Raw genomic sequence first — 15756 nt, 5'->3', positions numbered from 1 at the left:
CTAACTCAATATCATTCCTACCAATTAACCCAAAACTCGAATTTCACCTTTCATATACTTTAAAAATAAACTCAATCTTTTATGATTGGTCCTCTTTCATATTCTCTCCAGATCAACTCTGGTCTTAGATGTGATGACTTGATTGCCTCTTCTGTTCATTTCTTGAGCATCAACATTTTCTTCTTCTGCCTCTCAATTTGCTCAGCCTAAGCTCATGTCCTCAGTCTATTTCTAGGTAATAGTTCTTGGTTGTCAGGGAATTGATTTGGAAAAATTGTTTTCTGTGCACCTTGACCCGCTTAACATAAAGTGAGTGGGGAGGGGAAAGAACTTGTCTGAAGAGCTGCAAAACCAAAACGGAACAGAAAGATTTCAAGAGCTTTTTGATGGTCACCTCACTTAGTTTATCACTCTGACTACATCTATTGTCATCTTGATGTTAATCAAGAACCAAGAACTGTCTGTATAAAATAATCAGAAAAATGTATTTCTTATCAATATTTGGGCTAAAAGAGCACTCTTTGAGCCTTTAGACTCATGAACGTCACAGGCTGTGCAGACTCGGGACGAGCTCGGTCAGTTGCTGCCTGGTCTGCCAGACACTTAGAATCAGTTAAATGCTGCAGTTAAATACTGGCTCTTCTCAGGCCAAGGGCTAGGAATGAGGTGGTTATGGTTCATGCTGAAATACATTCCTCCTCTTAAAGGAGAAGACTTGCTCTGAAACCTCTCTTAGAGATGGACATCAAATGAGAGAGGTTTGGCAAGCTTAATGGCTCTCAAAAGCCATAGTCAATATCGATGGGAAACAGTTTCCTTAGGTGTCCCTGAATTACCTATCCTCCTGGACCAAACAATTGCCTCATTGAAGCACTCAAACAAGACATGCATGGAAACAATTTGTCAGTCCATGGGACCTGATTTCTGAGCTGCTTTAAAATGCCATAATATCTTCTCTACTGGCAGCATCCTTGCTAGAAAAATAAGTAGGGATAGGTGGCAGTTAGAAGCATATTTAGTGATGGTTTCCCTTCCCCCTTCCTTTACCATAACCTTCAATGTGAATCTGAGGCTGGGGTGGCAGGAGGGAGCTGAAGGGGTGGTGGGGATGGGGAATGAAGGGGTGGATTCTAGCCTGAAGGGTCCTCTGGCTTCCAAGGCCAGCTTGCTGAAAATTGCATTCCCTACCCTGGGTCAAACTGTCAGGCACCTGGAATTACTTAGGAACTACCACATGTGGCCAGTTTAATTTACGAAGCAATATACTGCTTGGTTTAGTGGGATATAATAGTTTAAGAAGCAGAGTTTTTTTTTTTTTCCTTCCTCTAGGTATAAACAGAGTCCCCGTGTCTTATGACTAGAATCTATCCAACTGAATATAAAAATGAGATCTCCCTGAATAAAATGGGATCACTGTTCACATTTCTTCAATGCCAAGAGGATTTTCAAGTCCTACCATTCCCACAGATCTATTCCCTCGTAGTGTATTATGACTCCACAAACCAGTTTAGGATATTTTGCAAAGCAAAGTCTTACTGAAATGGAATATTGCTTCAAACTACTTTTTGCTTTTGAAATACTAAGGGAAAACATACATTTAAAAGGAAAAGATCATATCCTGACCAGTACTAATAAAATTATATATTTATTCTTTTTCCACATTTTATATTTACTATAGAGTCATGACCACACGTACAACTGCTTTATCTGCCTTATTTGAGAATTCCGTTCAATTTAGTCATTCAGCCAGTTAATTAAGACATTTAGTCAAATCATTAGTATTGTATGGTGAGTAAAGGGTATGGATTTGGAGTTGGGCAGACCAGGTGTTGAATCTTGACTCTGCCATATCAACTGTTATAAGGAAATTATAAACCTCTCGGATTCAAAGTTTTCTGATCTGTAACATGAGGACAGCGCTGCCTACATCCCACAGGTGTCGTGAAGATGAAATTGAACAGCATATGTAGTACCTGGGACATAGCCCTTGACAAATTGTTGTTATTTTGCTATTATTATCACTGTTATATCAAATTGGTATTCTTGTTTGTGTTTGACCAACATAGCATTTCAAAAAAAACAATGCGGATACAGCTGAGAACTTTTAACAGTTCAGCTCTGGAAAACAAGCTTCACACTGGGACCTAACTGGAAAAGCAGATTTTATTTCTTCTGAATATGTAAGCTTAATATTTTATTTTACACAAATCAACCTGGACCTCAGGCTTAAGTACAAATCCCTTTGGGAGCAACCAGAAGAAAGAATGAGTCTGATGAATGTCTGTTAGTTGCAAATTTTATCTCAGAAAAGTAGAAAATTAAGTATCTAAGAAAATTTATGGTCTGATATTTAATAGCTATGCCAAGGTCTTTATAATCACTCCTCAGTCATCGCTGGTGTCCGTGGTCGTGTTAACTTGTCACCCCACGTCTTGCTCAACACGTTTCTCCAGGCCCTCTCTTGCCTGGCGGAGCTGTGCCAACTTTCACATGCATGAACTGCTGTTTAATCATTTCTCCACTCTCTCAGGAACAGGCAGCCTTTTCTTTAGCCCTGGTCTGCAAATATTTGAGGGGCCAAATGCCAAGAAGGAAGAATTATTTAGTGTGATAGGAGGAAAGTGGAATGGAAAGGAGAAGTGGAAATTTTAGATTAAAACTAGAGAGAAAACACGATTCTAAGGATCCTTCATCATGTAAAATATTGAAAGGTGCTCTGGATGGGGTAGGGAAGAGTATCTCAGAGTGTTAGGGTATTTAGTTTACAGCTAATCCATGATTCTGTTTTCAGTGGTCATAGAATCTTATGTAGTCCCCAAATCTTATTTTAATATTTCCTTCTTTATTTTATTCCCACCAAACTTCCAAATAGTTGTTGCTATAAATAGCAAAATTGACTGAGTTATACATGGCCTTTCTATTTCTACTAGGTGTGCGAAAAGAGGAGACCAAGAGCCACCATATAGACATATAGTTTTGAATAATTAAGAATTGGCTAGGGGCCGGCCCGGTGGCATAGCGGTTATGTTCTCGCGTTCTGCTTCGGCGGCCCCGGGGTTCAGCGATTCAGATCCTGGGCGCGGACCTACTCACTGCTCATCAAGCCATGCTGAGGTGGCGTCCCACAGAGAAGAGCTACAACTCTACAACTATGATACACAACTGCGTGCTGGGGCTTTGGGGAGAGAAAAGAAAAAGAGGAAGATTGGTAACAGATGTTAGCTCAGGGCCAATCTTCCTCAAAAAAAAAAAAAAGAATTGGCTATATTTCCTCAATTTAAAGAAAGCCACAGTTTTAGAGTTATAGGCCCTTGGTTGGAATTCCAGATTTGCCATTAATGTTGTACCTTGAGCAAGGCATTAGACACTGACATTGGGGATTATGAAGAACAAAAGAAATACCCATGTGAAGTGATTGATAAACAGTAAAGCATAATATAAGTGTTTAAGAACAACACGATCAGGCACAGGACATGTCTTCCTCAGGAGAATGATCATTAGCAGCAACAGAATAAGAACTAATAACACTTAACATGTTCTAGGTGCTGTTTTAAGTGTGTTATGCATATTACTTTATTATCATAATAACTACATGATGGGTGCTATTATTCCCATATTGCAGAAAAGGAAGCTAAGGCATGTAGAAAAGTTAAGTGACTTGTCCAAGTTCATAAAGCTGTTAAGAGAAAGAAACCAGAACCTGTTCTATGCTATACTTCCTCTTTTATGAAGAAAGAGGTGATTCCTAACTTTAGACAGAACCTGTCTTTTGACCATCAGATTGCAGTTAAAGGATCAAGTTTTTTTCAATGTATTTTGAAAGCCCATTTATACATAGCTTAAGAGATTAGAAGGCAGCCCTGGACAATGGATTCCAAGAGGTAAGAGATAACTACTTCTCTGTACTTTTGAGATAGCAGGGAACATACATTCTGGATTCTCGAGTCTAACCCTGACCCCTCAGTCTCAGCATGCCCCAGAGTGAACTCATCATTTCCTTACCCTTGTACCCTCTGCTTTTCTACTATTTTCTATATTATTACAAGGCGTCACCACACCCATCCTCCAGGCCTGGGAGTCAGCCATGCTTCCGCCCTTTTCTTTATCCCCTTCGTTCAATAGGTGTCATGCTATTAGATCTACTCTGAATCCAACTCCCTTCCCTCCTCTAAGGCTGCTGTCTTGTTTGGGCCTCACCATTTCTTACATGGATTAAGGAGATAGGATGATAGTTACCTCTCTTGCCTTCAGTATTGCCCCTCCGTATTCCAACAGGGTGATCTTTCTGAAATGCAAGTCTGTTGCTTAAAATCCTTTGGTATCTGCCTCTAGCCTTCATGATCTCATCCCTTCTTACCTCTCTCTAGTTTTATTTCTCCCTGCTTATACCACTCTCTGTTTTAGCTCTTGATGAATACTGTAGTTTCTCATTGCATGCCTCTGCACATGCTATCCTCTATCTGGAAAACCCTCCCCACCTTCCCCAGCTCCTTTAGGACTCTTCTGGAAATCTCTACCTGAAATCCTTGAGGCATAAAACCTGCTAATAATACCTACTATTTTAATTTAGGATAATTTTGTTAGAATTCCTAAGTTTAACTTTCCGAAAACAATTTTTTTTTTGGATTATTTTTCATCTGAAAACTTTGGTTTTTCTCTCTTAAAATTCTAACAACTGACTTCTATAATTCTAACAATAGACGTTTAAAAGTGTAGAAACATTTTCCTGTGAATAAGAATGAAAGAAGAAAACCGGTCTCCTAGGTTCAGCTGTTTCTCTTTTTCCAAGAGAATTTTTTCATTTTTATTTCAACCTATCAACACTAAACAATTATTTTAAATGTGGATCAATATAATTTCATTTATAGAGAGATCATTTTTGTATAAATCGTATGCATATTGTTGCATGATTATTAGACTTATTCAGGAATAGAAAAACCATTGGGACAGTAATACTTGGATACATTTATCATGAATAAAGTCTTTGACTAGAACAAAAGTCATTAAATTAGGGGCCAGCCTGGTGGCGCAAGTGGTTAAGTGTGCGTGGCCTGGGGTTCGCGGGTTCGGATCCCGGGCGCACACTGATGCACCGCTCGGCAAGCCATGCTGTAGTGGCCTCCAATATAAAGTGGAGGAAGGTGGGCACGGATGTTAGCCCCGGGCCAGTCTTCCTCAGCAAAAAAAAGAAGAGGATTGGCAGATGTTAGCACAGGGCTGATCTCCTCACCAAAATAAATAAATAAATAAATAAAAGACGTTAAGTTATTAGTATATGGCTGAGTTGAACCAAATGTTTTAGAATCAAGTATTTGTTGCCTGCTTATTTATTATTTATTTATTTATTTGGTGACTGCTGACTTTCCTTGCATGTAGGGGTTTTTTGGTTTCGTTTTGTTTTTTTGCTGAAGAAGATTTGCCCTGAGCTAACATCCGTTGCAATTCTTCATCTTTTTTTCTTTTTCTGTGGGCTGCTGTCACAGCATGGCCACTAACAGATGAGTGGTGTAGGTCCGTGCTCACAATCCAAAGCTGAAGCAGAGTGTGCCGAACTTAACCACTAGGCCACTGGGGCTGACCCTGGGTACAGGTTTTTAAATACCAGCTGATGAAAATAATTCATTAATTGTAATTTTGGGTGCTATTGTCCTAAAACAGTATTAACCCCTCCTTGTTTAATTTATTCATGACATGACCTATGAAGAAAAAGGACAGAGCAAGAACGTTATTTTCTACTAGGATAAATAAAGGAATGAAATTCATTTAACATAAAGTGTTAATACAAATATAAAACTCTCATATAAAAGTACTGAGTTGAAGTGTCAATAAGTATATAGATAGGCACAGCATTTCTCAGCCTGGTGCTCTGCGAAGGCACTCAGTGTTATGCATTAGAGGCTACTTTCTTAACTAGAACACAGAAGAACTTTATATAATTACCATTTTCATTCCCATTTATCATTCCCATTTTCTGAGATTATAAGATCATGAAAAGAGTCATTGGCAATTTCTAATTATTACCACATCTACTAATTGCACTGGCTTAAGAAGTCCCTGGATGGTAGGCTTCCCTTCTGCTGAAGAACTGCTTAGTTTGCAGTTAACAAAGAGCACAATGAGAAGGCTTTCTGAATGTTTTCCTTAGGCGCTAAGAATTTAAATGTTATGCCAGTAAAGTGTGGTACATCTGTGTATTCAAGAGGTGTGTTTGGCTCTTTTAGTCATCAAGAGGCAGGTGTTGGGTGAGTGCTAATATGTGTACGGGCTTTATTGTGATCGGATGCTCATCATTTAAAAATTTTGTGAAACTCAAATTTTATTTATTAAATCCTGAAATTTTATTCACAGTTGATGAGGATTCAAAAGAGTATATTACCTTTCACTCACGTGAAAGAATCCATCTTGTCCTTAGTTGACCTACAAATGATAGAGTGCCAACCTCATGACACTAAAAAGAATCAAATTCCTTCAGACACCTGGGTTCTTACCCAAATCAAATTTGTGACTGAATTAGATTTTTATATGGGAATTCTTGAAATAATAATTACTATGTGGTTCTTAACTTATTCTATTACCTCCTTTCAGATTTTCCTATGGATTCTAGTAATGGAAACTGTAGAGGGGCAAGCAGTGGTGAGTATGTTACAAGCTTCCTAGTTTTCATTTGTGGTCAAATTAGTCTTTGATGTTACCTAGATACTCAAGTCTTTTTTGGGGAAGTTTGGCCCTACATTTTAAAGGTAAACTTATAAAGACTTCTTCTTTATTTATATTTTTAAAATTTAGATTATGGTAAAATTGACCTTTTCTTTTGGTATACGGTTCTATGAACTCTAGTGCATGTATAGACTTGTGTAAGCACTACCACCATCAGGATACAGAGCAGTTCCATAACCTCAAAAAAAAAAAACTCCCTCACGCTCTCTTTATAATTACAAGCTTCCCCCACCCTGAATCACTGGTGATCACTGATCTGTTCTCCATCACTATAGTTTTGTCTTTTTGAGATTGTCATATATATGGAATGATAAGAGTATGTGACCTTTTGATGTTGGCTTCTTTCACTAAGCAGAATGCCTTTCAGATTCATCAAAGTTATTGCATGTATCAGTAGTCTATTCCTTTTTATTGCTGAATAGTTTTTTAGATGTATTATCATTTGTTTATCCATCTACACCTCAAAGGATATTTGTGTTGTTTTCAGTTTTGGCAATCATAGATAGAGCTATTATAAACATTTGTGTATAGGTTTTTGTGTAAACATAAGTTTTCATTTCTTTAGGATAAATGTCTAGGAATAGGGTTACTGGAATAAAGGTGAGGGTAAGTTTAACTTTATAAAAAACTGCCATACTGTTTCCAAAATGGCTGTTCAATTTTGCACTAGCAATACTTGAGTTCCAGTTGCTCCACAGCCTCACTGGCACTTGGTATTGTCAGTGTTTTTTAAAAAGTTAGCTATTTTTAATAGGTGTGTACTGATAGATGATCATGGTTTTAATTTGTATTTCTCTAATGGTTAATGATATTGAGCATCTTTTCATGGGCTTATTTGCTGTCCATATATATCCCTTTTGGTGAAGTGTCTGTTCAAGTTGTTTGCCCATTTTAAATTTGGCTGTTTTCGTACTATTGAGTTTTGAGAATTCTTTCATATATTTTGGATTTAAAGAACAATCCTTTGGTTTCATTGATTTTTCTCTATTGTTTTTCTGTTTTCAATTTTATTGATTGCTGTTCTTTAGTATTTCTTTCCTTCTATTTGCTTTGGATTTATTTTGATGGTCTTATTTTATTTTTTAGTCTTTTAAGGTAGAAGCTTAGATTATGATTTTAAACTTATTTTCTAATATAGTAATTTAATGCTATAAGTATCCATCTAAGAATGGCTTTTGTTGCATCCTACAAATTTTGATTTTATGTTCATTTTTCCTCAGTTCAAAATATTTTATAATTTCCTTTGAGACTACCTCTTTGACTCATGTATTATTTAGGATTATGCTGTTAAATTTGCTACTATTTAGAGGATTTTGTGTTATCTTTATGTTACGAATTTTTATTCAAATTCCATTATGGTCTTTGTATGATTTCATACTTTGTATGATTTCAATTATTTTAAATTTGTTAAGGTTTATTCTGTGACTCAGGATATGATTTATCTTGGTGAACGTGCACTTGGGAAAAAAACATATTCTGCAGTTTTTGAGTGGAATGTTCTTTAAATGTCAAATAGATTAGTTGATTGATATTGTTGTTCAGTTCTTTTATATTCTTGCTGATTTTCTGTCTACTAGATCTATTGATCACTGTGAGAGGAGTGTTTAAGTCTCCAAATATTGTGGACTTTTCTACTTTTCAGTTCTGAGTTTTGTTTCATGTATGCTGAAGCTCTATTATTTGGTGCATACACATTTAATATTTTTATGTCTTATTGGTGAATTGACCCTTTACATGACGTAGTGTCCCTCTTTATCTCTGGTAATTTTCTCTGCTCTAAAGTCTATTTTGTTTGATATTAATATAGCCACTCCTGTTTTCTTTTGATTAATGTTTGCAAGGTGTATCTTTTTCTATCATTTTACTTTTACCATACCTATATCGTTATTGTTTTAAATGAATTTCTTGTAGACATCATATAGTTGGGTCATGTTTTTTTGTTGGTGTTGGTTTTTTATCCATTCTGCCAATCTTTGTCTCATAATTGATGTGTTTATACCATTTACATCTATTGTAATTATTGATGTGTTTGTATTTAGATTTACCATTTGTTTTATATTCTCTCTCTTTTTCATTCCTTTTTCCTATTTCCTGCTTTTGTCTGGGTTATTTGAATGTCTCTTTCTCTCTCTCTCTCTCATTCATGTATGCGCACACACACAGACACACCCGTGCATGTATGTTTTATATATATATAAGATATCCCCGTGAGATAATGTTATATTTTTTCTTTCAACCATTAATGTTTCTTTTCTTAAATATGTTTTAAACAACTTTAGAGGAGAAGAATAGCCTTACACAGATGTTTACAATTTCTATTGTTTTTCCTTCTTTCCTGATGTTCCAGGCTTCCTTCTGGTGTCATTTCCCTCTGTCTGAAGAACTTCCTTTACACTTCTTTTAGAGCAGTTCTGGTGGCAACAAATTCTATCAGTTTTCCTTCATCTGGAAATGTCTTCATTTCACCTTTATTCCTGAAGGATATTTTCACTGGATATAGAATTCTGGGTTGGCGGTTCATTCAGTGCTTAAAAAATGTTATTCCACTTACTTCTGTCCTGAGTGTTTCTCATGAGAAATTGGTAGTCTTTCAAATTATTGTTCCCTGTAAGTAATGCATTAGTTTTCTCTAGTTGCTTTCAAGATTTTTAAATTTGTTTTTAGTTTTTGGCAGTTTGATTATGATACATCTGGACATTGATTTCTTCGGGTTTATTTTGTTTAGAGTTAACTGAACTTCTTGAGTTTATAAGTTTATACCTTTTGTTAAATTTGGGAAGCTTTCAGCAACTATTTCTTCAGTTATTTATTTTTACACCACATTCTCTTCTATTTGTGAGTCTGTGATGACATGGATGTTAGATCTTTTGGTATTGCCCCACAGGTCCCAGAGACTCGGTTCATTTTTCCCCCAATCTTTTTTATTTTCTTTAGATTAGATAATTTCTATTGGTCTGTCTTCAAGTTCATTGACTCTTTCCTTGGTCATCTCCATTCTGCTATTGAGCGCATCTAGTGAATTTTTTATTTCAGTTATTGTAATTTTCAAAATTAAGATTTCCGGTTGGTTCTTCATTATATCTTGTATTTCTTTGTTGAGACTTTCTATCTGTCCATTCATTTCAAGGGTGTTCACCGTTACTTTTTAAAGAATTTTTATAAAAGCAGCCTTAAAGTCATTTTTGGATAACTTCAACATTTGTGTCAGCTGATTGTTTTTCCAATACAAATTGAAATTTTCTTGGTTCTTCATATGCAGAGTAATTTTCTATTGCATCCTGGACATTTTGAATATCATGTTCTAAGACTTTGGGCCTTATTTAAAGTCCTGTGGAGAATGTTGATATTTTTGTTTTATCAGGAGTCAGCCTAGTTGGGTTTAGGCTTCAAATTCTAACTAGTCTTCTGTGGGTTATGATTTCAATATCAGTTCGATTTCCAAAGCCTTTGCAGTGCCTTTCAGATCTATGCCAGGTGTATACTACCAAGTGGCCAGTGTGAGATCAGGGCAATGATCTATTCCCTATTCAGTTTTCAAAGTCTATGCTGTTTAGTCTCAGATTCACACATACTTAAAGGTGAGCCCAGGAGTTCAAAACAATTTTATGGGATCATTTCCCAACCTTCTCCCTCTCTGTGATCTCTTCAGTACTTTTCAGTTCCTTGGGGGCTCCCCTTTTTGGTCCTTTGGCCAGAAAGCCGCGACTTTACTTATTCCACTCTGTGATGTACTTCCTGTGACTTCTCCTGCATCTGGGGCCAAGCAGTGGGAGGACAAAGCAATGCGGGTTTGTCCCAATCTCTTGACATCACATGTCATCCAACCAGAAAGGAAGGTTTTCCTCCATCAGCATTTGAGGTTTCTGAGGACCTCCCTTGCTGTAGCGGTTGCTGCCACCACTGTCCCAGGATTGTTTGAGAGATTGGGTAGAAGAGAATGCAGTGTTAGGAGACCCTTTTCCCACTCCTTGACTCAGAACTAGAGGGCTTCTCCTGGAGCACTCTCTGTCTGCATTATGCCCACTGCCAGGTTACAGGCTGTGTTGAAACCAGGCTGGGGGATACCAGAGGGGAAAAATAATGAACCCATTACCAGTTTGATGGTACTGGTCTTCTTCCTCAATCTTCCTGCTATTTACTTTTCAGAGTCCTTAAGTAGCTTCATGCATTCTGTTCAGCTTTTGTAACTGCGTTCGGTGGGAGAGACCCGATGGAGTCTACTTACTCCATTTTTCCATAAAATAAACTTTTCAATGAAGTATGGCATACGCGCAGAAAAGAGCACAAATCGTAAGCATGCAGCTTGTGTATGTTTACAAAGTAAACACTTTTATGTAACCACCACACAGGTCAAGATATATACCATTATCAGCTTCTGGAGTCAGAAGCCTCCCTGTGCCTCTTACAAATCACTACTTCCACCCTTCTTCCCAGAGGTAACTGCTAACAGGAATTCTAACAACATAGATTAATTCTGCCTGATTTTGAACCTTTATGAATGGAGTTATACACACACACACACACACACACACACACACACACTGTGTGTGGCTTCCTTTGCTTTTTATTGTGCTTTGTATAGCAGTACTTTTTACTTTTATTTGCTATATAGTATTCTGTTATGTGAATATACCACATTTTATTTATTTAATCCAATGTTCCTTGATATTTGGTTTGTTCCTGGTTTTTTTTTTTTTACTATGACTAGTGCTGCGTTTGTTTCTGCAAGAACATTACACTTAGTTACTGGGTACTTCCATTTCATTTTCCTTTAATAATTTGCACTAATTTGGGTCTGTATGTACTTGCCTTGTAAGATGTCTTATGTGTGGAAATGGAACATTTATTAAGTTGTAAATAATTTTGAAAAATCAATTTTCATTAGATTGGAACAGTTTTCACTATTGATTTCCACTGAATCCTATCAGAGTGACAAATGTTTGACCTGAGGCAATGTATGCCAAAGGCACCCCAACAAACATTTACCTTTTAAAAAACATAAGTGGATTAAAATGATTTACTTAGAATTATTTTACCTTCTTAATGTAATTAAGAATGTTCTTGTAGTGTCATAAAATCAGCTGGAAATCATTGGTGTCCAGTAGTGGTGCTATTTTAAGGATCACTCCTACTATTACGTTTGGTCAAAACAAACCAAAAATCTCATTTGTATAATAGCACAATTGGTGAGCCAAAAGTTCTGGCCAAGTGCATACATGTGCTATCAATTTGTCCAGAAGTTGTAGTTTGGATAATATAGCACTTCAACGTGTGAAAGAGAGAAGAGGATATCAACAACACTATAAATAATATACAAAAATACTTCAGTGTGTAAAACTACCTAGAATAAATGTAGTGTTCCTGGGTTCAGTGTTTGCTGTTCTTCTTTTATAAATGTTTTCCTGTTCCCTGGTATAATGGGAGTGATGAAAACAAACTAACAAACAGGCAAAACCACGCTCATTCTGCTTATGAGAAAACACACTGACACAGTCACATGTTCCAAAAAGAAAATATAATTTATTCACACTCAAAATTTTATATGTCGGAGAAATGTAACAGCTGAGGTTGATTATGATAAAACAGGAAATGAGGACACAAAAACATTGTGACCCTCGTAACCCTGCTTTCAAAAGTGTCAAGCTGTTTCTGTCTGGAATTGGGAAAAGAAATTCTTTCACTCCAGTTAATTTATCTTTTGCTTCAAAACTTAATTTTGTTTTTCTTTTTTTGGAGATAATGACTCTGTCTGAGCAGCTTCCAATTTGTGAGTGTGTTTTATTGTTGTAAACCCACTATTGTAATAAGCAGTACGTCCTCTCTAGTCTCCATAACATGGAATATGGTGGAAAAACAATTTTAGTTCTATTCCACTGAGTCACTCGGTCTGTCAAATCAACACATAAAATTAAGGCAGGTATTCAAATGGTGCAACAAAAAGATATGTTTTTAATTAATACAATTCTCAAAAAGAATCTTCCCAATTTTCTACTTTCGATGGTGACTGATTTATGAGCTTTTATATTTGAAAAAACATGAATTTCCCAAAAGAGGAGATATAGTTGGTAAATTCTGACACAGATTGACTGTGAGCATGACCAAATTACCTAACTTCTCTGGGTATGTTTCCTAATATAAAATTAGAGTATATTGACCTCTGAGTTCTGGTCTATATTTCTGATATATTTTCATATTGGAAACATGAGCAGTATTCCCTGGTGTAAGCTGGCTCCTCTCCCAGAGTTTTCACTAACATCTTTCTGGCCCTTTTTCAAAGGTGCTTCAGAGAAACAATTCTGGGCAGCTGAGTAACTGGAGGTTCCTAATTGCCTGCATCTGCCAGGCCTGCCCCAGCACCCCCTCTTTTATTGAGACGGCCTATGCCTAGCTTGGATAGTATAGACCCATTCTCTCTCTTTTCTTCTCCAAACTTCTTTCCTTCCCTTTGGCTTCCTACTAATTTTGGGAAGGAATCCAGTTATTTTCTTTGCACGTGTTTACTGACTACAGAGGCTGAATTAACTTGGGGCAACTTCTACCCTTTATTGGAAAAAAAATTAGGATAGATAAAAAAAATAGCATTTTTATAATTATACAGTAGCTTACAAATATACCCTTTTTAAAATCACTCTGCAATATTGACACTTTTGACCAATTCCTAAGCATTCTCCTCCCTGAGCTATTACCCAAATTATCCTAGTTCTCCTCCTGTCCCCCAGCTGTATACAATTCCCCAAGGTTCTGTGCTTGGCCTCTGCTCTTCTCTCCTTACAATGATTTCTTCCCGTTGGAGTTCATCCAGCTACATAGGCTTAATTATCACTCTTGGGGCTGGTTTTGATCACCCTGCCAGGTAGAGGACCACATTTCTCCTCCAATAAACACTTCCCCCTATTTGTACTTCAAATACAACATATTTAATAATTAAAGTTATCTTTTCATTAAAAATTTTCTCCTTGCAACTTGCTTGTTTACTGTGTGGCACCATTGTTTTCCCAGATCCCCAATACTGAAACTTCCTGGTCCATTTATTAGTCCATCCACCCCACCATCCATCAAAAATTTAATGACCACCGCCTCCTACCAGGCATACTATAGGCCGAGGACATGAAATGAAGGAGTGAGCAGTTGACTGCACTTCCCTTTTCTTTGTGCTTGGCACTGAGTAGACACGTGATGTTCTGAAAGATGGTGAAGCCCACTTTGTCTTTTTGTTAATTGACCTCTTTGGAATCTGTCACAAAATATAACACTTGAGATCTCACAAGAGAAAACAGGCGTCTTGCATTGATTCTCTATATTTTGTATATCCGGAGTGACTGTTGGATCCAGAAACTTTGTGAAAGGCAGTTTATTTAAAATTTTCCGCAGACTTAAATCCCAAAGGACTGAACTAAATTTCCTTTTCTTATTAATATAGTGTTAGTCCTCTCAATCTTAAGCAATTCCCTTTTACAAAGTGCAAATTACTATGAATTGAGACTTTTATTACAATATTTGAGGTTTGTTTTTTCAGCTAAATTGAGCAAATGTTATTTTTGCTTTTCAAAGCCTTATTATATTACCTAAGTTCACCAATCAACTTCGTTGCGTTTTCCACATATTGTTCTAATCCAAAATAAAATCTAATATGATATTCTTTGCCCTAGGTATATGTTTAGGAAATAAATATTATTTTAAACATGTAATGAACAGCTGCTAAGTCATGACATACTTTAATTTATGGAAAAATGAAAAGAATTCATATAAGCATGAATTTTTATGTTAGTGGGACTTTGTTGAGGTATAATTTACTTATACCTCACAATTCTTAAGTGTATGCCACGTTGAATTTTGACAAATGTGTATACCCATGTAGCTATCACTCACATCAAGAGAAAGAACATTTCCTTCACCCCTGAGAATTCCTTTGAGCCCAGTCACCCACCTCACTGTGAAGCAAGCACAGGTCTGATTTTTATTATCATAGATTAACTGTGTTGGTTTGTCAGCTTCCTGTCAGTGGAGTCATACAGTACGTATATACTCTTTCATGACTGGCTGGTTTTATTTTTGCATGATGTGATTGACATTTATCCATTTTGTTCTGTGTATCATTTCATTCTTTTTCATTGTGGAATAGGATACCCTTGTGTGAGCATAATACCAATATGATTTCTTTTTTTCAATACCTTTCTTATGTAGTTCCCCCCAAAACTAAATGTTATACATCTAAATTAAAAGTTTCTATCTCTAGGAAAAAAATTAGCAAATTTTTATCCTTAAACTTATAGATTATTTTTTTTGTTAGAAACTTATCTCTTCTGTTTCATAAATTGCTCTTGAACTTCCATAAAATATATTTATATTTTTTGGTTTGTTTATATATTACTACTGCTAATAATAGCTAACATTCAAGGAGTGATTAAGTACCAGGTTCTGTGCCAAATTCTTTATGTGAATTACTCTTTAAATTCTTACAATAACCCTATGAGGTAGACAGCATTAGTTTAGAAATAGGTTTTGTAATTTGCTCAAAGCCACACAGCTAGGAATGGATGGAGCTGGGAATCAAACTTATGAGTCTTTAATCGCTATGCCATACCCTTTAGCACTGTGAAGTTTATTAGAATAGCCACATGTATGGTCATTTTGGCTTGCTAAGCTTGATCTTTCAAATTTTGGATATTTACATGATAGTTCAAGTGGACCCCCTACATCACGAGGGAAATTAGCTTGGTCTCCCTGAATCAAAATAGCAGAGTCAGGCACTACTGAAAAAAATCTGATTGCTTTTTTTGCTAGGCACCATAGTTCTGTAGGTGGCAAGGAGCTTTGGAAAAATATTGCTTCTCTTACTCATTAGATAGTCCTTACAAATGGCGGATTGGGATTCCCAGTGAATCTTGAACATAATTGAGTCTGACATTTGTGGGGCATGGTGTGCCAGGAACTGTGATAAGTATTTTATGTGTATTATCTCATTTAATTCTCCCAGTAACTCTGTAAGATACCACTTTTTAGATATTAAAAGTCATATGAATAGTAAGGGATGGATCC

At 36.4% G+C, this 15756-nt stretch overlaps 1 protein-coding gene across 1 annotated transcript in view; it reads left to right on the top strand.

The window, feature by feature from the left end:
• FRZB (frizzled related protein) overlaps positions 1-15756 on the top strand; it is a 33500-nt gene that overhangs the window by 2160 nt on the left and 15584 nt on the right. The window contains exon 2 of the mRNA XM_058548649.1: positions 6586-6633. Coding sequence (XP_058404632.1) covers positions 6586-6633 — 48 coding nt within the window. The remainder of the gene's footprint in view (positions 1-6585; positions 6634-15756) is intronic.

This window comes from Diceros bicornis, chromosome 10, assembly GCF_020826845.1.
Source record: "Diceros bicornis minor isolate mBicDic1 chromosome 10, mDicBic1.mat.cur, whole genome shotgun sequence".
Lineage (NCBI taxonomy): Eukaryota > Metazoa > Chordata > Mammalia > Perissodactyla > Rhinocerotidae > Diceros > Diceros bicornis.
The sequence above is the reverse complement of the archived record's forward strand: the minus strand, read 5'-3'. Positions and strand labels throughout refer to the sequence as shown.